The following is a 20,624-nucleotide window of genomic DNA, read 5'->3' on the forward strand; positions in this document are numbered from 1 at the left end:
GTGAGCTGAGATTGAGAGAGTGGCACTTTGTCTCAAAAAAAAAAAAAAAAAAAAAAAAGAGGCTTTGGCTATAATGGGAATACTGTGGAAAAGGCAAGACCACTAAAGAGGAAAAACAGTTTCATCTTACTATGGGATGAAGGAAATATGTTTTCATATGCTGTTTTCTAATATCATTTTATGTAGATGTGGTTTCCTAACTATAGTATAAGATACTCTATCAGGAGCGTATGTTTTGTGTGGGTTTTTTTTTCATTTTCCCCCAAAAGAACCTAATGTACTACATTGCATGCAGTAGGTGCTCAACAAATGGATTTAATAAATTTCAGGAGATGTTGATTTCACCAGGACTTAAATCAATTTGATAGTAATCAGATGATTAATAGCATTCTTAAGAAGAGAGCATATGGCACTAAAACACCAGAACCTGCCACAATCCTCTCCTCCCTATCTTAACCAAGAATTACACAGGAAGGCAGTAGGCAGGAATTGTTAGAAAAAAGCACAAACACAACGAAGGTGGGAGGCAGTAGTTTTCAAAGCAAGTAAGAATTGTGGAGATAGACATCAAAGAGATAACTTGGCAGAGATTTCTACTGAATTCCCTGGCAGAGGGATTCCTGGTCTAATCCTGGAAGTGCCACAGGCTTCCCATGTTGTCCCACATAAGAAATTTATCCTTAATTGCCTGCTTCATTTTCTTCATTTGAAAAATAAAGGAAATGAAGGTCGGCAAAGCCTGACGGAATATTTGGAAAAGATTCTAAATTCATCAAGGTTCAGAGTCAATCACCCTCCACTCTAGCTCCTAACCAGCATTTTAACACAAATGGAATTAGCCAAAACTTCAGTGGCCCTAGGAAGAGGGCCAAATCCTGGCCTTAGGGTGTAAAGTGATTTTTGAGGGAGCGATATAGAATCAAGGGTTCAGCTAACCATTTGCATATGTCACTCAAGCAGCAAAGATCCTTCATTGCCAGGTGAGGGAATGGGTCATAGAAAAAAAAAAGGGGGGGGAATTGTAATTGTCCTGATTTCACTACACTCTTGAGATGCTAAAGTTACCATCTTAGTCCATTTTGTGTTGCTATAACAATACCATAGACTGGGTAATTTAAAAAGAAAAGAAATTTATTTCTCACAGTTCTGGAGTCTGGGAAGCCTGAGAGCAAAGTGCCAGCATCTGAAAACAGCCTTCTTGCTGTGTTATTCCATGGCGGAAGGCAGGAAGGTGAGGGAGGGAGAGAGCAAGAGAGACTGGGGAAGGAGGCTGAACTCATCATTTTATCAGGACCCACTCCCACAGTCAGTGACCCACTCTGGAGACGATGGCATTGATCCCTGCATGAGGGCAGAGCCCTCACAAGCTAATCACCGCTTAAAGATCCAACCTCTCAACACTGTTGCATTGGGGATTAGGTTTAAATGCATGAACTTTAGGGGACAAATTCAAACCACAGTGATAATACTTAAAAGAGTAAAAGAGGCTTGTTTGCTCCTAAGGTTTCTCCTTTTAAGCCAAGGGTCAAGAATGTGGAGCAAATATATGATTTATTGTTTTAAGACTGAATTGTGGCTTAATCTTGGTTCAAAGAGAATGGAAAAGGCTGATGTTACAATGTCAGAATGGTAGCAAAAAAAAAAAAAAATTCTGGTGCTGAATTCTATTATATCAGAAGTGGAGTGGGAAGCAACAAACTAACAGGAACATAAGAAACACATGTGCCCCCAGAATCTTCAGTTACCTCATAATAAATACATTCACTGAAAGCAGTGGTTTGGAGGGCTATACCATCTTTTGGAGCTATATTAAGTAACAGAGAGAAGAGGAAGAGGAAGGAAAATAGAATCTTATCGAGAAGGAAATGAGCCAAGCAACAGCAAAAGAATGTCTACAATATACCAAAGTCAATCTATTTAGAAACCCCAGAGACTTTTAACCCTTTTGGGAGGAGAACGCTTCATCTGTTGATGTTTCTTGGTTTACAGTGCTGAAACCTGATGAAAGTTCAGTCAGAACTACAGGATTGTATGTTATGTTTTTAAATGTATTATGGAAGCATCAACTTGTCATTGAAAAAAACAACAAATTTAAACAAAATAAGATCAAGATCATGTAAAATTGAATACAACTTTACAAACAGATTGATTTCTAATGCAAACGTTTGTAGCCCCAAATGGAAAATATTACCTGTCCCAGGACGACTATTCAGATGATGAAAGTTAAGTCAAAAGATGTCACTCAATTTGTTAATGGGGTTCTTGAAGTGCTCATGGAAAATAAACACATTTCCTACCCAGAGCAAGGATAAGTAACATATATTGGATGTTACTAACCAGGTAATTGCTGTCATCCTAATTTATTCCTTGATTCTTAACTTGTTTCAAAAACAAAGTGGCTTCTCTGCCAAAATTCTATTCGTTCTTTTATAAGTGCAGAAATTTCTTCAGTCTCGAATTCCACTAATTTCCATTATCATTAAATTAGTAGATTAAAACTTTGTCGAGATCTTCTTTATTGAACCTATTTGTTTATCTAATTCTGCCATCCTTATTAGGGGGCTATTAACTCAAAAATATTTGGTTTTGGCTGGGCACAGTGGCTCACACCTGTAATCTCAGCACTTTGGGATACTGAGGTGGGAGTCAATTGAGGCCAGGAGTTCAAGACCAACCTAGGCAACATATCAAGACCCCCATGTGTACAAAAAATAAAACAAAAATTAGCCAGGTGTGGTGGTGCATGTCTGTAGTAGTCACAACTACCTGAGAGGCTGAGGCAGGTTTGCTTGTGTTCGGAAGGTCAAGGCGCACTGGCTGCACTGAGCTATGGTCACACCATGGCACACCAGCCTGGACAACAAAGTGAGACCCTGTCTCAGAAAAACAAAGAATAAAAAAATTAAATAAATTAATATATATAATATGTATAATACAGGTATGTGTATATATGTGTATGTGTGTGTATATATGTGTATGTATATATATGTATATATTTTTGTGTGTTTTTATTTCTGTTTACTGGTTTCCCTCCTAAAGCTAATCACTGGGGCCTCTGTTTTTCCAACTTTAAAATGAGTGCAGGCCAGGTGTGGTGGCTGCCGCCTGTAATCCTAGCACTTTGGGAGGCCAAGGCGGGTGGATCACTTGAGGTCAGGAGTTCGAGACTAGCTTGGCCAACATGGTGAAACCCCATCTCTACTAAAAATACAAAAAATTAGCCGGGCCTGATGACGGACGCCTGTAATCCCAGCTCCTTGGGGGCCTGAGGCAGGAGAATCACTTGCACCCAGGAGGCAGAAGTTGCAGTGAGCCAAGATCACACCACTGCACTCCAGCCTGGGCAACAAGAGTGAAACTCTGTTTCAAATAAATAAATAAATAAATAAAATAAAATGAGTGCTTGTATCAAATAAGCCTAACATTTAGGAAAATATATTTCAGTATATATAATAGAAGCAACCTACTTTCAGAAAGACAATGAACTGATGAAAAAGGTTTTGTTTTTTTTTTTTACATATTAGTTATAAAATAATTACTAAGAAGTAAAATTCAGTCACATTTATTCACAGATCAATTCTATCGGGGTCTTAGTATTACTGAAATCAAAGCGTTTACTATTTGGTGATACCAAATTCTCTGATGAACCGCCTTCTATTGAAGTCTTACTTTTTTTTTTTTTTTTTTTTTGAGACAGAATCTTGCTCTGTCCCCCAGGCTAGAGTGCAGTGACGGGATCTCAGCTCACTGCAAGCTCCGCCTCCTAGGTTCACGCCATTCTCGTGCTTCAGCCTCCCGAATAGATGGGACTACAAGCACCCGCCACCACGCCCAGCTAATTTTTTGTATTTTTAGTAGAGATGGGGTTTCACCATTAGCCAGGATGGTCTCGATCTCCTGACCTCGTGATCTGCCTGCCTCGGCCTCCCAAAGTGCTGGGATTACAGGCGTGACCCACCATGCCCGGCCAGAAGTTTTACATTTTTAAGCAAGAACAGTGTTACAGATTTCTTATACAGCCATTTAAATTCACCATGCGATACTGAATTACATTACATTATAATGAATCATTGCCACTAGGCCAACAGGAAGTAACAACAAAAAAAGCCAAGCAATAATGTGATTTTTTTTTCAGAGTTAACTGGATGTTGGCTATATTTCAATGTAGCACTTTTCTTTCTATAGAATAGATAGGAATTCCAATGTATATAGAAGCATATGTATTACGTATGCATGATATATATAGCAGATAATTATATGTACACAGGCAATTGTACGTAGATGTGCATATATAAATATACACATATGACTTTTAAATTCTACCACATATACATTGCACTTGTTTCTCTCAGTTACAATAAAAAGGACTGTATTTCAATTTTAGATATTCTCACTACAAGGAAATAATAAGAATGTAAGGTGAGTCAGCCGGGCACGGTGGCTCACACCTGTAATCCCAGCACTTTGGGAGGCCAAGGTGGGTGGATCACAAGGTCAGGAGATTGAGACCATCCTGGCTAACAAAGTGAAATCCCATCTCTACTAAAAATACAAAAATTAGCCAGGCGTGGTGGTGGGCGCCTGTAGTCCCAGCTACTCTGGAGGCTGAGGCAGGAGAATGGCGTGAACCTGGGAGGCAGAGCTTGCAGTGAGCCAAGATTGCACCACTGCACTCCAGCCTGGGCAACAGAATGAGACTCTGTCTCAAAAAAAAAAAAAAAAGAAAAAAAAAGTAAGGTGATAGATATGTTAATTAGCCTGATTTGATCATTTCGCAATGTATTCATGGATTGAAACAACACATTATACCTTACAAATGTATAAAATTAAAAATGAAATACAATTTTAAAGTCTGTATTGTAAAAATCTAAATTTAAAAAATCATTATAAAAATAGTCTTTATACATTACATATTATCTGCATCTGGCATGTGGTTCTTCGAATATCTATTTTTTCCTGCATCTAGTATGATTTTTCTTATGAAAGTTAGATTTTCTTTTCATTTGAACACATCACAAAAGTGATCACATATATTTCCTTCATAAATCTCTAAGAGAAAGCTTCTTGTAACAATAGACAAACTAAGAAACAATAAGCAAATTGATTTAAAAATCTTTAACAGCTGGGCGCAGTGGCTCAAGCCTGTAATCCCAGCATTTTGGGAGGCTGAGGTGAGAGGATCGCAAGGTCAGGAGATTGAGACCATCCTGGCCAACATAGTGAAATTGAAATCCCGTCTCTACTAAAATTACAAAACTTAGCTGGGTGTGGTGGCGCGCGCCTGTAATCCCAGCTACTCTGGAGGCTGAGGCACGAGATTTGCTTGAACCTAGGAGGCAGAGGTAACAGTGAGCTGAGATCGCGCCACTGCACTCCAGCCTGGCGACAGAGTGAGACTCCATCTCAAAAAAAAAAAAAAAAAGGGCCTGGCACGGTGCCTAACGCCTGTAATCCCAGCGCTTTGGGAGGCCAAGGCAGGCGGATCACCTGAGGTCGGGAGTTTGAGATCAGTCTGTCCAACATGGAGAAACTCCATCGACTAAAAATACAAAATTAGCCAGGCGGGGTGGTGCATGCCTGTAATCCCAGCTACTCGGGAGGCTGAGGCAGGAGAATCGCTTGAACTCAGCAGGCAGAGGTTGCGGTGAGCCAAGATCACGCCATTGCACTCCAGCCTGGGTAACAAGAGTGAAACTTAGTTTCAAAATATATATATATATATATATATATATATATATATATATATATATATATCTACAACCTTGAAAATGAGCTCTTAAAAATGAGATTCTTTCTAAAGATTAATCTTGGTAAATTACTGTGTTGTAACTGATTCTTTTGCGTAGTGCTTATTAATGTAGAAACGTGTGACAGTTCAATCATCTTCAGTCCTGCAAGTAATTTGCAATAAAATTAGAAACTCATTTCTGTTTTGCTTTGGGGTTTTTAAAATTTTTTTTATTTTTTCAAATTAAGAAAAGTCCATTAGCCTTTTCACCATCTCCTCTAATTCTGGTAGCATCTTTGAACCCCTAACACTTGGTACCTGCTACTTCAGACAAACCAACCCTATGCAAATGACAAAGAAGGGGCCTCCCAACCTTCTCCCTGTGTTACCATTTCAGAAGCACTACTCAGGGCACAGTGGTACACATTTCTTATGGCCACTAGTATCTTTTTCCAATTTTCCAACAAATCATCAAACATCTGGGTCAATTATACTTAAATTACAGAAGCATGGAATTTTAGGCAACAGGCCCCTCATTTTAAATCAGAGGTTAAGTGACTTGCTCAACATCACACAGCCCAGTAAATGGAAGTCTTGCAACCAAACTTGAGCCCCATTCCTTGGTGAGTAATCCTGAGTGTGTGTACGATAGGATAAATACAAATAATGATGTTGTGTTCTTTACCAAAAAGAAAATGAGGATTAGCACTCTAAAATATCATTTAGCTCTACAGGGTTCCAGGCTATTCCGGTCCTGTTTTAAGTGAATAGGAATTTGTACATTATATAAACAAAGCCAAAATTTCAAATAAGGAATTAAGACAAATGCAGCAGCATAGGAGATATTTGTGCTAAAAAATTAAAAAAAAAAGAAAAGAAAAAAGTGTGCCTCTTTTTATCCCAGAAATACCTCATATACATTTTCTTAACTTGAAAAGTAAAGCTAAATTTGATTAAGCACATGTCTGCATATCACATGAGCCTTCTACTACTATAGAAGAGTGGAAACCAAAAGAAATGCCACATATTTCACGGTGTGAATCAGTTTCTTTCCAAATGACACTTCCTTTGAAAAGGCATAAATTTGGAATTTGACTTTTGGATAATTCTGTTTTTCAATTTTCAAATATAATTGTGATGTAATTGATCTAATCTGCATTTCAAAGCTGCTAAAGCTGAGTTTACCACCAAAACTAAGCACAAGATCTCCTTTTATGGACCAAAATAAAGAGCAGTGTACTGAATTATTAGACAAGCTTTTGTTCTTTCCTTCAAATATTTGCATGAATTATTCAGGCTTTATATGGATAGAGCTTTGAAATATTCAAATTCCTTGAGCTATTTCATTAAGATTCATATTTATTAAATCCTGTAGCACGTACTTTCCCTGCAAAAGTGCAGATTCAGTTCATTATGATTTCTTCAGTAGAGATCCTACACAGAACAGAGAGTCTCAGGTGGTGGAGAAGATACAAAGATAAGCAAAACAATCTTCGGGGATCTTACACATAAGTGGAAATTCAAAGCCATAAAATACTTGCAAACCACGAATTATAGAGTTTCCAAAGAGAAAGAGATATCTTCCAGCCAGGGTCTAAAGGAAAACCTTCAGAGAGAAGCTGGCATTTCAGATGGGCCCTGAAGAACTAAAAGGAATTTCACAAGTAGGGGAACAGTAAAATGAGGGGGCTGAGATCTCAACTTCGCCCATGCTAATGTTTCCATCTTTGAAATCTCTTTTAGATATGACAACCCATGCAGTCAACTTCCCAGCTATGTTGCCAGTTCCTTAATTCTGCCTCCCTTCCTGGTAAACACATTCTGACTATCCCAGGAACCCCCTTTCTGAGGGCTGCCCTTTTACTCCATCCCCACAAAGATGCCCCCTTCAGCTCTTCTGGGTGTCACAAACAACACTAATGAAGCAGGAAAGAGTAGCAGTCGCAGTCTCATCAGAACCCTCAACCCATACCCCCTGCTTCCTCCCCATTGAGTCCTGCTTGGTGAAAGATGCCATCCAAAGCTAGAAACGTGGCAACTAATGTGGCCATGTGATCTCACCTTTCACTTAACAATAGTTCTGTGACTCCCCAAATTATATTTCTCAACTTGGCACATGAATCTTTCTGTCCATTCTCAGCACTGCCCACTCCCTGGCTCACAGTGACTCTTTGTAGACTCCACCACATACACACACAAATGCACACACACACTCACAGGCACCCTGTTGTATTTTCCTTCTGTCTTTGCTTGTGCTTCCCCCTTGTATTGTCCATTCTCACACTGCTAGAAAGAAATACCTGAGACAGGGTAATTTAAAAACAAAAGAGGTTTAACTAGCTCACAGTTCCTCATGCTGTACAGGAAGCATGATGCTGTTATTTGCTTGGTTACTGGGGAGGCCTCAGGAAACTTACAACCATGGTGGAAGGTGAAGAGGAAGCAGCCATCTCACATGGCTAGAATGAGGGCAAGAGAGAGAGGAAAGGGGGGAAGTGCCACGTACTTTGAAACAACCAGATCTTGCAAGAACTCACTATCATGAGAACAGCACCAACAGGATAGTGCTAAACCATTCATGAGAAATCCGTCCCCATGATCTTGTCACTTCCTGCCAGGCCCCACCTCCAACACTGGAGATTACAATTCGACATGAGATTTGGTGGGGACACAGATCCAAACCATACCACCCCTCTGTCTGGAATACAACTCCATCTTTCTCTGGGTTGCCCTGAGAGTCCCTACTCATCCTTTAGGTTTCAGCTCTATTAAATTCTTTGCTTTTGAACAGTTTCTTGCTCTTCTAATGTAAATCCATTTAGCCCTTCTGGAGTATACCCATTACCCAGAAGACACAAAGTCTTGAAACTTTGCTCATTCATCAAAGAATTCTTCCTCCTTAGTATCAGAGAGTGGGCAGCAAAGAAAGCTGTGACTGTGTATAAGGTAAGTTTTGTTATTGGGGCAGGGGATGGGGGAAGAATCCAAATCACAAATTTTGAAAACAAATGAGTCAAAATATTGCCACATTTAACTGTCCTGCTTCTCTGGAAGAATACTAAAATGCTCCAAAAGAAGAAATAATAAGGGATCATAGCAGGTGTGTGAGCCATGTAATGGCAAAAAGAGGAAATTACAGGAAAGAGGATTGATAGGATGTATAATTAACTGACTCTGGAGAAAATATGAGGAATCAAGGAAGGGTATGACTTTGAGCCTTAGAAACTAAGGGAAAGATGATATATATAAAGGCTGGGTATGGTGGCTCATGTCTGTAATCATAGCACTTTGGGAGGCTGAGGTGGGAGGATCACTTGAGGTCAGGAGTTTGAGACCAGCTTGGCCAACATGGTGAAACCCCATCTCCACAAAAAATACAAAAATTAGCCTGGTGTGGAGGTGCATGCCTGTAATCCCAGCTACTCGGGAGGCTGAAGCAGGAGAATCACTTGAACCCAGGAGGTGGAGGTTGCAGTGAGCCAAGATTACACCACTGTACTCCAGCCTGGGCAACACAGCAAGACTCCATCTAAAAAAAAATGATATCTGTGATGGCATTTGGGAGGGTCAAAGGGGAGGAAATTTGATGGGACAGCAGGGCATCAAGTGGAATGTGTCACAAGCAGATCTGTAGCTTAGAACTCAGGGGAGGGGGAGGCCCTGGTGAACAGACAGGGATCCAGCAATGACTGAAGATGAGAATAAGCAAAATTATTTTTGCACCAAGGACTTGGCTTTGTGGGACATCCACAGTTATAAAAGGGGAAGAAAAAGGGAAAGCAGTTTAAAAACTGGAAGCATCAGAAGAAGTAGTGATGGGGGCCGCAGAGCATCCCAGCAGCCAACAGGAGAGAGGTAAAAGGAAGAACAGTCAACACTGCTGGATGCTGCAGAGGAGTGAAGGAAAATGGGGGCTGAAGGAAAAATGGTTTAATTCGGTGACTGGGAAACAACAGCGGTGACTTCGGAGAGGGCAACTGCCAAGAGAAAGGTGAGAGAGGACGCTAGATTATGAACAGCAGAGAAGCAAATGCGAGTTGACTTCTAGTGAAGATGGGGCTTTGAGGACGATGCCAATCCAAAATGATAGTGATAATAGATTAAATATAAAATGGGAGAAATGTAAGACATTTCACACTTAAAAACATCTCCATAGCCCAGAAATGGAACAGAAACAATATGATAAGTAGCCTGAAGATGTAGACCAGCTCAATTCTGCCAAAAGCAAACAGAGGCATCCAGGGGCAAGACTCATACAGGGTACTAAGAACTAAATAACCCATGTGAGGCAGAAGACTCACATAAAACCAAGGGCTGAGAGAAGGCTACCCCCTTGAAAGGAACTGCCTAGGGCTACAGGCTTGTACACCTCTGTATACCTAGGGAGATGGAAGAACCAGACATAGTCTTAAAGCTGGAATTTGACCCTAGAGAAGGAACTGGATCTACAATACCATAGGATAAAACCCAGGTCTAGGCCTGGGAGGCCCAGAAAGTAGGTAGCAAAACTATGAGACCAGGAAGGTTAAGCCTAGGGGGACACAAAGGAATGAAGGAACGGAAGAGGGAAGGTAGAAAAGGAAAGAGGGAGAGAAATAAGAAAACCTGCCGAAAATAGAAACCACAACATGGAGAAGAATTCACATCAGGTAAAAAGAAAATACTAGAATATCTGAAAATTACTTCTTTAAAAAGAATTTGTTCAAGACTTTCAAAGGAATTAAGCAGAGGAATAACATAAAAATTATGAAGCACGAACAGTCAGAAATAAAATAACCATGAATAATTATGAAGAATAACAAATTAAAATCCTGAGAATTAAAAATACAGTCATAGAAAAGTTGTTTGTTTTTTTTTTTTTTTTTGAGATGGAGTTTCACTCTTGTTGCCCAGGATGGAGTGCAATGGTACGATCTCGGCTCACTGCAACCTCCACTTCCTAGATTCAAGAGATTCTCCTGCCTCAGCCTCCCTAGTAGCTGGGATTACAGGCACCTGCCACCATGTCCAGCTAATTTTTTGTGTTTTCAGTAGAGACAGGGTTTCACTGTGTTGGCCAGACTGGTCTGGAACTGCTGTCCTCAGGCGATCCACCCGCCTCAGCCTCCCAAAGTGCTAGGATTACAGGCTTGAGCCACCGTGTCCGGCTCAGTCATAGAAATTTTTAAAAGAAAGAAAGAACAAAGAATGGGATAAACTCTGAAATGAACATACTTAGAAAATTGGAAATAGTACAATATTGCTAAACAGACCCATGACAAAATATATGCACACACAGAGTTAACAGACATATACGGTAGACAGGGAGACCTCAACATACTACTGCTAAGAGTTTCTGGTGAAGAGCAGTTTGGTGATTAATACATTCATTTATTCTTTTTTTTTTTTTTTTGAGATGGAGTCTCGCTCTGTTGCCCAGGCTGGGGTGCAATGACGCAATCTTGGCTCACCGCAACCTCCACTTACCGGGCTCAAGTGATTCTCCTGCCTCAGCTTCCTGAGTATCTGGGATTATAGACGTTCACCACCATGCCCAGCTAATTTTTGTATTTTCAATAGAGATGGAGTTTCACCAGCTTTGGCCAAGTTGGTCTTGAACACCTAACCTTGTGATCCACCCACCTCGGCCTCCCAAAGTGATGGGATTACAGGCATGAGCCACCACGCCTGGCCCATTTATTTAATTCTTATAATGAAAAAAGTATATTGGCAACAAGTATCCAACTAAAGAAGCTGAAAAGAACGTTAGTGAAAATCCAAATAAAGAGGAAGAAACTAATATGCAGGCAAAGAGATTAATAAAACACACACACACACCCACACACATACACACACACCAGAAGTGAAAAAGAAAACAAAAAGCTAGTATAGTCGGCTCTTCATCTGTATCTGCAGTTTCCACATCCACAGATTCAACCAATTGTGGACAGAAAATATTCTGAAAAATAAAAAATAACAATACAACAATAAATATGCAAATAAAAACAATACAGCATAACAACTATTTACATAGCATTTATATCATATTAGGTATTTTATGTAACCTAGAGATAATTTGAAACATACAGGAGAATTGTGTAGGCTATATGCAAATAGGATGGCATTTTACATCAAGGACTTCAGCATCCTTGGATTTTGGTATGCAAGGGTGTCCTGGAACCAATCCCCCACAAATACCAAGGTACCACCGTACTTTGAAAAACTAATAAAATTGACACACTTCTATTAAGGCTGATCAAAAAGAAAAGAGAAGGCACAAAAATATTAGAAGAGAAAAGGTAACATAAACAATTCAAGTAAAATCTGCAAATACAACTTTGTTTTGAGACAGAGTCATCCTTTTATTCCTTACTTTCTTAACAAACTGCTTTCACTTAAAAAAAGTTAAAAAAAGAAACAGAAAAGAAAAGAAAGAAAAAATGAAAGATCCTATATCTCTAATTAGAAACTTTAGAAAAAGATAAATTCTAAATAAAATACTAGTCACTTATATTCAAGAATGTATTTTAAAAAATGAAAATACATCATAACCAAATAGAATTTACCCCAAGAATATAAGAATGTTTTGACATCAGAAAATGTCTATAAATTTGTTCACAATATTGACTACATATAGAAAACCACACACAAAAAAACCCTCAATGGAATTTTTTTAAAAAGACATTCTACAAAAGTAAACATTCATTCATGAGTTAGTAAATTTTGTATATATTTTATTAGGATAAATTGTCCTCTGACCATTTCTTCATTCATTCATTGTGTTTCCTTCCCCCCATCTACCATTAAAAGTAAGGCTGTAATAAGTATTTTCCCACAGTCTCTTTGTGCACGCGTAAAACTACCTCTCTAGAGTGTATACTTAGAAGGCGCATTGCCTAGGGGAAGGATCTGCTCATCCTCAAGTATTTACAAATTGTAAAGGTTTGTACAAATTTACACTCCTACCAGCAGTGTATGGGAGCTTCCCCATATCAATGCCAACATTTTCAGTACTTTTTCCTGAAATGAATGGGGATAAAATTTATTTATGAATTCTACCATTATTTATTGAGAACCTAGTATGTGTCAAGAACTGGAAAAGAGTAGTAGGTAATGAGGTAAAAAGGTCATGGTGTCCAGAGGATGCACGTGGTACCATTGTCATAACTTTGGCTTTTATTTGAAGTGACATGAAAAGCTATCGGAGGATTTGATTCAGAGAAATGGCATGACTTGACTGTTTGTAAGAATCACCCTGGCTGCTGTATTGAGAACAGACTATACGGAAGTGATGAAGGAAGCAGGGAGACTAGTTAGGAGGCTATTGCAATAATTCAGACAAAAAGATGACGGGGGCTTAGACCACTATAAAAATGCTTTGTTTAAAAATTTTCTATTTTCCAGAATTGCAGTGAGACCATGTTTATGACCTTAGGGTAGAAAAGGCCTCCTGAAACAATACAAAAAATGCCAAAGTCATAAAGAAAAGGATTAATAAATTTTAGTATATCAAAACTTCACATCTGTTCAACAAAATGAGATTCAAATCCCAAGGAGAGACTGGGTGAAAGCATTGTAATGAATGTAGTAAAGGACTTGCCTTTTTATGTCCCCAGAAAAAAGACAAACAAAATTGAAAAATGGGCAAAGGGCCGGGCGCGGTGGCTCACGCCTGTAATCCCAGCACTTTGGGTGGCCAAGGTGGGTAGATCACGAGATCAGGTGATCGAAACCATCCTGGCTAACACGGTGAAACCCTGTCTCTACTAAAAATACAAAAAAAACTAGCCGGGCGTGGTGGCGGGCGCCTGTAGTCCCAGCTACCCCGGAGGCTGAGGCAGGAGAATGGCGTGAACCTGGGAGGCGGAGCTTGCAGTGAGCCGAGATTGCGCCACTGCACTCCAGCCTGGGTGACAGAGCCAGACTCTGTCTCAAAAAAAAAAAAAAAAAAAAAAGAAAAGAAAAGAAAAATGGGTAAAGAACATAAATAAGCAATTCACAAAAGAAGAAACATGAATGGCAAAGAAGAAACATGAATGGCAAATGAGCATCTGAAAAGATGCTCAGTCTTACTGGTTTTTTTTTTTTTTTTTTGAGACGGAGTCTCACTCAGTGGCCCAGGCTGGAGTGCAGTGGCCGGATCTCAGCTCACTGCAAGCTCCGCCTCCCGGGTTCACGCCATTCTCCGGCCTTAGCCTCCCGAGTAGCTGGGACTACAGGCACCCGCCACCTCGCCCGGCTAGTTTTTTGTATTTTTTTAGTAGAGACAGTGTTTCACCGTGTTAGCCAGGATGGTCTCGATCTCCTGACCTCATGATCCGCCCATCTCGGCCTCCCAAAGTGCTGGAATTACAGGCTTGAGCCACCGCGCCCGGCCAGCCTTACTGGTTTTGGGGGGAAACATAAATAAAAAGAAGGGGACACTATTTTTCATACATTGGATTGACAATAAGTAAGAAAGACTGATGTATTGGCAAGCATCTGGAAAAACAGATATTCCCTTACCATATTCCTGGGAATATAAACTGGCCAACCTTTTTGGAGAACACATTGGGCAGTAGTCCTTCGCACTTTGGATGCGCCTATCGTTTGACTCAGTAATCCCACACCTTGGTATCCACTGTAGAGAGATATTTGCACATGTGCAAAAAGGAAACAGGTACAAGGTTGTTTCACTATAGCACTATTTATAGTGGTAAAAACTCATAGCATAGCAACCTAAATGATCATCAAAAGACTGACACATAGTGATGCATCTGACTTATGTAAGAGCATGCAGCAGTTGAAAAAAACTAAAATGTACTGACAGAAAAACCTCTGAGAGATATGGCTAAATTAAAAAAAAAAAAAAGCAAAGTTGAAGAACAATCCACACTGTGTGATACCATTTCGGTCAAAACAAAACAAAGCAAAATTCCCTCACTGGCTCTCTCTCTGTCTGTGTCTAGATATAGATAGATAGACACATATACACATGTACATAGATGCAGATGTATGTATACAGATAGATCAATACAGATATATAAATATCTAAAAAGATGAAAAGACACACTCCAACTTGAGATCAGTGTTTTCTGTAAGGAAGAACCTGAAATAGGGGTTGAAGGAGGAGGATGAAAAAAAAGTTATTATTCATCTTATGTGATTTTCTTAAAGATCCCTTGAAGTTTCACTATGCTTAGGAAAAGACCTTCCCCTTTCTAAGTTACTGCTCAGTGTCAGGCATCTGGGCCCCTGCACTACATTCCAGACTGGCTGCATTCCTGGTGAAGCCAGTGATTCATCTGAGCATGCCCTGGGCCAGCCCCAGGTGCTGATATTCTGTGCTTTATTCTAGGTTCAACATCCACCCAGACTGACCATGGGCAAATCAGTTTCAGTTCCTTTCTCTTATCTAGCTCAGTTGTGGGGCAGCTACCTCACAATGGGATGCAAACGAGGATTCAAGCAAAGTATTCTATAAGCTGCCTCCTCAATCTTCTCAGCGCCTCTGGTAACCAGCCAAGCCAGTCTTGGCCGTGTGGAGGTGGAGACTTCAGGGGAAATGCTTGCTGACTTTGTGCACTATTCCGAGCAAAAGGGCAAGCTGGGGATACCATTGCTGGAAAATTTTTAGTGCAGCAAAGTGTTCCCTACCCATCTGGCCGACTAGATACCGTTTTTCTTGCACCCTTTTTCAGTAAATATAGGGCAGATAAAATAGCCTTTTACCCCACAGATGAAGCCCTGGAGAGATCATCCATAAATTACAAATATAGATTGATTCGGGGTGGGGGTGGGGAGGGAAGGCAGGAGAGGACTCAAATGCCATAAACAAACTCCTAAGGAGAATGCTATGAATAAAAACTTCCTGTACCAGTCAGCAGCATCCTAATAAGAGGGAGCTCACATGTGTACAACAGCTGTATAAATTACCAAGCTTAAAGGGTAGAACTAACCACATCGTACTACTTCCAAAACACTCGATTCCTTCTTTCTTTCTTCTTTTCTACTCCAAAATAACCTAAAACAATCCTATAACAATTACAAACTGGGGGAAAGGCAAACCATTCTGGGAAAGAAAAAAATAGCAGCTGCTCTAGATATCATTTTCAGATTTTGGCTAGGATTGTTTAAGTTATTTTTTATTTTTTTTTTATTCTTGGCTGGCTTGACAGCCCTTCAGGATTTCAGCTGATTCCAAACACAGCTCAATAAAGATCATTCCAGAGAAGCTTCATATTCCTAAGATTCCTTAAATTTCTCTTTATTTTAACTTAGGAAATTAGGTTGAAAGAAGATGAAAAACAGCCCAGATTGCACCATTTCCTATGCAAGTTTCTTGCAAAGCAAGCTGTGTCCCCCTTTCCAACAAGAACAGAGAGACACAGTTCTGATTGGGAGGTGGGCGGCGGGTCCTCTGAAGCAGCAGCAGGACTATTTGTCTTTTGAAAATATCCCAGCAGGTCCAAAGTCTGTCTGAAAACTTTTTGTAAAGGAGGAGGAGAAAAAAAAATGAGATTCTAGTGAGCTAACCATCTAAAAAAGCCAGTGACTGCACTGTGGACTTCTTTCATGCACCAAATATTTATTTTGCACCTACGTGTGCCAGGCTCTGTTCTATATGCTGAAGAGGGAGCAATAAAGACAACCAAGTGTCTGATTGCCTCAGAGTTTCTGTGCCTGGGGACCAAACTGTTACAGGAAAGTGGTCCTGATCCAACCCCAAGAGAGGGTTCTCGGATGTTGCGCAAGAAAGAATTCAGGGCAAGTCCACAGTGCAGAGCAAAAGCAAGTTTATTAAGAAAGTAGAGGAATAAAAGAATGGCTACTCCATGGACAGAGCAGCCCCGAGGGCTGCTGGTTGCCCATTTTTATGATATGCTAAACAAGGGACGGATTATGCTAAACAAGGGATGATTTATTCATGCCTCCCCTTTTTAGATCATGTAGGGTAACTTCCTGACATTGCCATGGCACTTGTAAACTGTCACGACGCTAGTGGGAGTGTAGTAGTAATGACAACCAGAGGTCACTCTTGACGCCATTTTGGTTTTTGTGGGTTTTAGCCGGCTTCTTTACTGCAACTGTTTTATCAGAAAGGTCTTTATGACCTGTATCTTGTGCCGACCTTCTATCTTATGCTGTGACTTAGGATGCCTTAACTGTCTGGGAATGCAGCCCAGTAGGTCTCAGCCTCATTTTACCCAGCTCCTATACAAGATGGAGTCGCTCTGGTTCACACGCCTCTCACAAAACCAAGAAGACAATTCAAGGAAGCCCTTTCCCCTGTCTGCTCCCAGCTGGGTTTCAAGTCTCTTCCTTCTGTTGTTCCTTCTCTTACAACCCTGGTTTATTATACTCTTTACCCTTCCCTTATGTAATCACATGTCCCTTTGTAAACATCAAAGGAAAATAAGCAGGCCCAGGGAGCTGATGAAAATGAGGATGACTCATAGAAGGACGTTTTTCTATTTTTCACTTACACAAGCCTCTTCTGAGAAGAGCCTAGATGCCTTTTCTTTCTGAAACTAGCTTGTCTCCTCTGTTGTAGTGAGTCTTCACTTTGGCTCCGATTTATCAAAATCTACTCTCAACCATTCACTGCTATGTGCCTCCAGCTCACCTGAGCCCTCAGAGTAGTCTGGCAATCATTTCTTATTTCTCTAAGCAGCTTTTCTCCCCCACCTTTCACCCTTCATTTAGGCTATTTGTAAAAATCTTCATACTCCCTGAAGTTCCATGCTCATATGCCACCCCAACCACCACATTGACATTCACCCACTATAGAAGTGTCCCATACTTCATAGACAAAATAGAAGCCATTGGAAAACTCCATTTCCAATCATGCCACCTAGAAGGTTCTCTGCATCTGCACATATTTTTTTCCATCCTGCACAAAGAAAGGGTGCCCTCCCATTTAAGGTGAGCGCCGGCACCCAAGCTTTGGATACACCCTCCTTTAGTATTCTCAGGAAGGGTCCTCCATGTGTTATTCCCTTCTTTACCTCTCCATTCATTTCCTTCCTCTGCTGGGCCTTTCCTTCAGCCTAACACAAAACCCCTGGCCTCTCTTCCTGCAGATTTCCTACTAAAAACTGGTTCAGAAACGCATCCAAGAGTTAATGAACAAAAAAAGGAACCAGGAAAGGATCTATATTAAAGATACTATTCGTTGACCACTGGATTTTTTTCATCCCCTTGACTGTCTCCTTTTTATTCATATTCGTCTTTCTGGAATATTTTCTCAACTCTATTTTTTTTTTCTTTTTTTTTGAGATGGAATCTCGCTCTGTCGCCCAGGCTGGAGTGCAGTGGCGTGATCCTGGCTCACTGCAACCTCTGCCTCCCGGGTTCAAGCAATTCTCCTGTCTCAGCCTCCTGAGTAGCTGGGAATACAGGCACACGCCACCATTCCTGGCTAATTTTTCCATTTTTAGTAGAGACAGGGTTTCACCATATTGGTCAGGCTGGTCACGAACTCCTGACCTCAGGTAATCCACCCACCTCGTCCTCCCAAAGTGCTGGGATTTTACAGGTGTGAGCCACTGTGCCCAGCCTCAACTCTATTTTCTAATCCTTCCAGTGAAATTTTAATTTTGCCATTCGTATTCTCATTCCCAAGATTTCCTTGTTATTTCTGATAATTCTTTTCATAGCATCTTTTGTCTTGTTTTAGGTAGGTAATACCCCTCAAATTTCTGAAAATACTAATTAGAGTTTGTTGGTTGTTTTTTTTTTTTTTTAAACTGACTTCTGTTCCCTAAATTATATCTGTCAGCCTTGCGGGATACTAGTCACGACTGGGTGTATGCTGATAGGTATGTATACACATTCGTATCAGTTCTCTAGGTCATGTTCCTGAACTCCAGATGTGTATCTTTAACTGCCTAGTGAACAAGTTTCTTAGACATCCCAAAGGCATTGCAAATGAAACTCATAGATCCCTCCAGGCTTGTTTTTTTTCTTTTATCTCAGTAAATGACACTACCACCTACTCAGTTACCTAAGACCCATCAGTAATTCTTGACTGGCCCTATTTTTCCTCAACTGTATCCAATATATTAATTCCTAGTGAATCTAGCTCCTTAATATCACTGGATGTTATCTCAATGTTTCCCACTTTATTGAAGGAACACCGGCGGTATAAATCCTGGCATATCTCCACATACTTAACCATTCTATCTCAGGGAAGGTGGAATGACCTGTGATTTGTAAATATGGAAAGGACAAACTGGGCATGCTAGTTTCTGCCACCCTTCCTCCTCGTGGCTGCTGGGACAGGGGGCACACATTCTAATCCTCCAGGTGTAGTTTTTCTCAAGGGGCGTCACAGGTTGGATTCCCTGGGAGGTAGATGCTGAAATGGAAATTAGTATGTAGGAGGTTTTATTGGAGAATGCTCTTGGGATCGATGCTTGTTCCCAAGGTGACAGGTGTTTCCTTGTTGATCTTAAGGAAAGGGAAGGAAAAGGAAGGGGAAAGAATGAGAAGAGAAGGGTAGAATGGAAGGGGTAGAAACAGGAAAAGAAGGGAAGGGAGCAAGATTGGGCAAAGGGAGAAGTTGAGCTGAGATTCAGTCTCAATGCAGGCCTCAGCTGGACTTTGGGGAGCACCAAAGCTGGGATGGCCTTTCGAAATTGTCTCAAATTGGGATCAAGACTTTATATTTTCTGCTCGGATCAGTCATTACACATGGACCACCTCAGGCAGGGAGCATGACTTTGGGCCAGTGGCTGTCTTTGGCCAAGGCCATCCCTAAGGAGGACTACTAGTTGATGGTGTCTGCGAGCAGCACTCTCAGCAGGGGGAATAAATTGTTTATTTCTGAAAATAGATCTAGGTGGCACACCACAACATTCACATCAGAGGCACCTACTCTAATCAAAGGGTTTATTTAGCATCTAATTTGGCTCCTGCGCTAAGCTAAGACCTATACCTTAGCTTTTTTTCCAGCAATAAATGTTTTAGAGTTTGTCTTCCAATCATTTGTTTTATTGCTTTATTTTTCCAGCGGCTTAGACTGGGATGAGGGCTGCCATTTAAACCTAAAACATTTCTCAACATCCTTCTCGCTCTTAGACTGGGTCAGGCCATCCTTGTCTCTTTCCTGAACTACAGCTTCAGTTTCCTGTCTGGCTGTCCTATTTCCATTATTACCACTCTTCAGTTTTTCCTCAGTTCACCAGAAGGAGATTTCAAAAGCACAAACCTTATCATCTAACTTGTGGTTGTTTAAAACTCGTCCTTGCTTTCCCATTGCCTTTGGGAATTAGACCTAAGTTTCTTAACAGAGCTGGACAGGCCAATGAGATCTGATCTCACTTATCTAGTCTTATTCTCTTAACACTCCATCATTCCCCACCGCTCTACTTGATGTTCCAGTGCAGGAAAAGTACTTGAAGTCTCAATTAGCAACCAAACTGTTTCTTTGCTTTTTCAATGTTTCCTCAGATTAGAATATATTGAACTTTTTTTTTTTTGGTCAGTCTCACTCACTTGACTGTGAGTATTTTGGGAGCAGGGATACTTCCTGTTCTTACAATAGGCACTCAATAAATATTAAATAAATACACATATACATATATATATGGAAAGGATTTATGATCTGTTAAATGCTTATTTATTAGTGGTGGCCACTAAACCTATGAGAAAATGTTCCACTTTACTATTAAAAAGCACTCTAAAACAAGGAGGTACAGTTTTTCACCTAGAAATTGGAAGTTACTAAAGACTAGCAAGGGTATGGCAAAATGGGCATCTGATACACTGCAAGTATCAGAAAAGCATTTTGGCAATATGGAACAAGTCTCAAGATGTGTAAGCCATGTGACCTAATAACTGCACATCTAGAAATCTATCTAATCAGAGATAGGAGTAAAATTTATGTTCAAAGGTGTTCATCATAACATGTGTCTTTATTATACTCTTGAATTAT

General features: G+C 40.4%; 1 protein-coding gene across 3 annotated transcripts in view; it reads right to left on the bottom strand.

Moving 5' to 3' along the window:
- Nucleotides 1-20,624, bottom strand: part of LOC114671732 (uncharacterized) — a 58,246-nt gene that overhangs the window by 11,536 nt on the left and 26,086 nt on the right. The window contains exons 4-5 of one of the 3 annotated variants that reach the window (XM_077959692.1): nt 14,213-14,327; nt 11,566-11,666 (exon numbers count right to left, since the gene is read on the bottom strand). In XM_077959692.1, the coding sequence (XP_077815818.1) occupies nt 11,566-11,666; nt 14,213-14,327 (216 nt within the window). Of the gene's footprint in view, nt 1-11,382; nt 11,667-14,212; nt 14,328-20,624 lie in introns of those variants that run through there. The other 2 variants (XR_013402839.1, XR_013402838.1) reach the window with 2 other exon arrangements.

The sequence above is a fragment of the Macaca mulatta genome, chromosome 13 (assembly GCF_049350105.2).
Source record: "Macaca mulatta isolate MMU2019108-1 chromosome 13, T2T-MMU8v2.0, whole genome shotgun sequence".
In the NCBI taxonomy this organism is placed as follows: Eukaryota; Metazoa; Chordata; class Mammalia; order Primates; family Cercopithecidae; genus Macaca; species Macaca mulatta.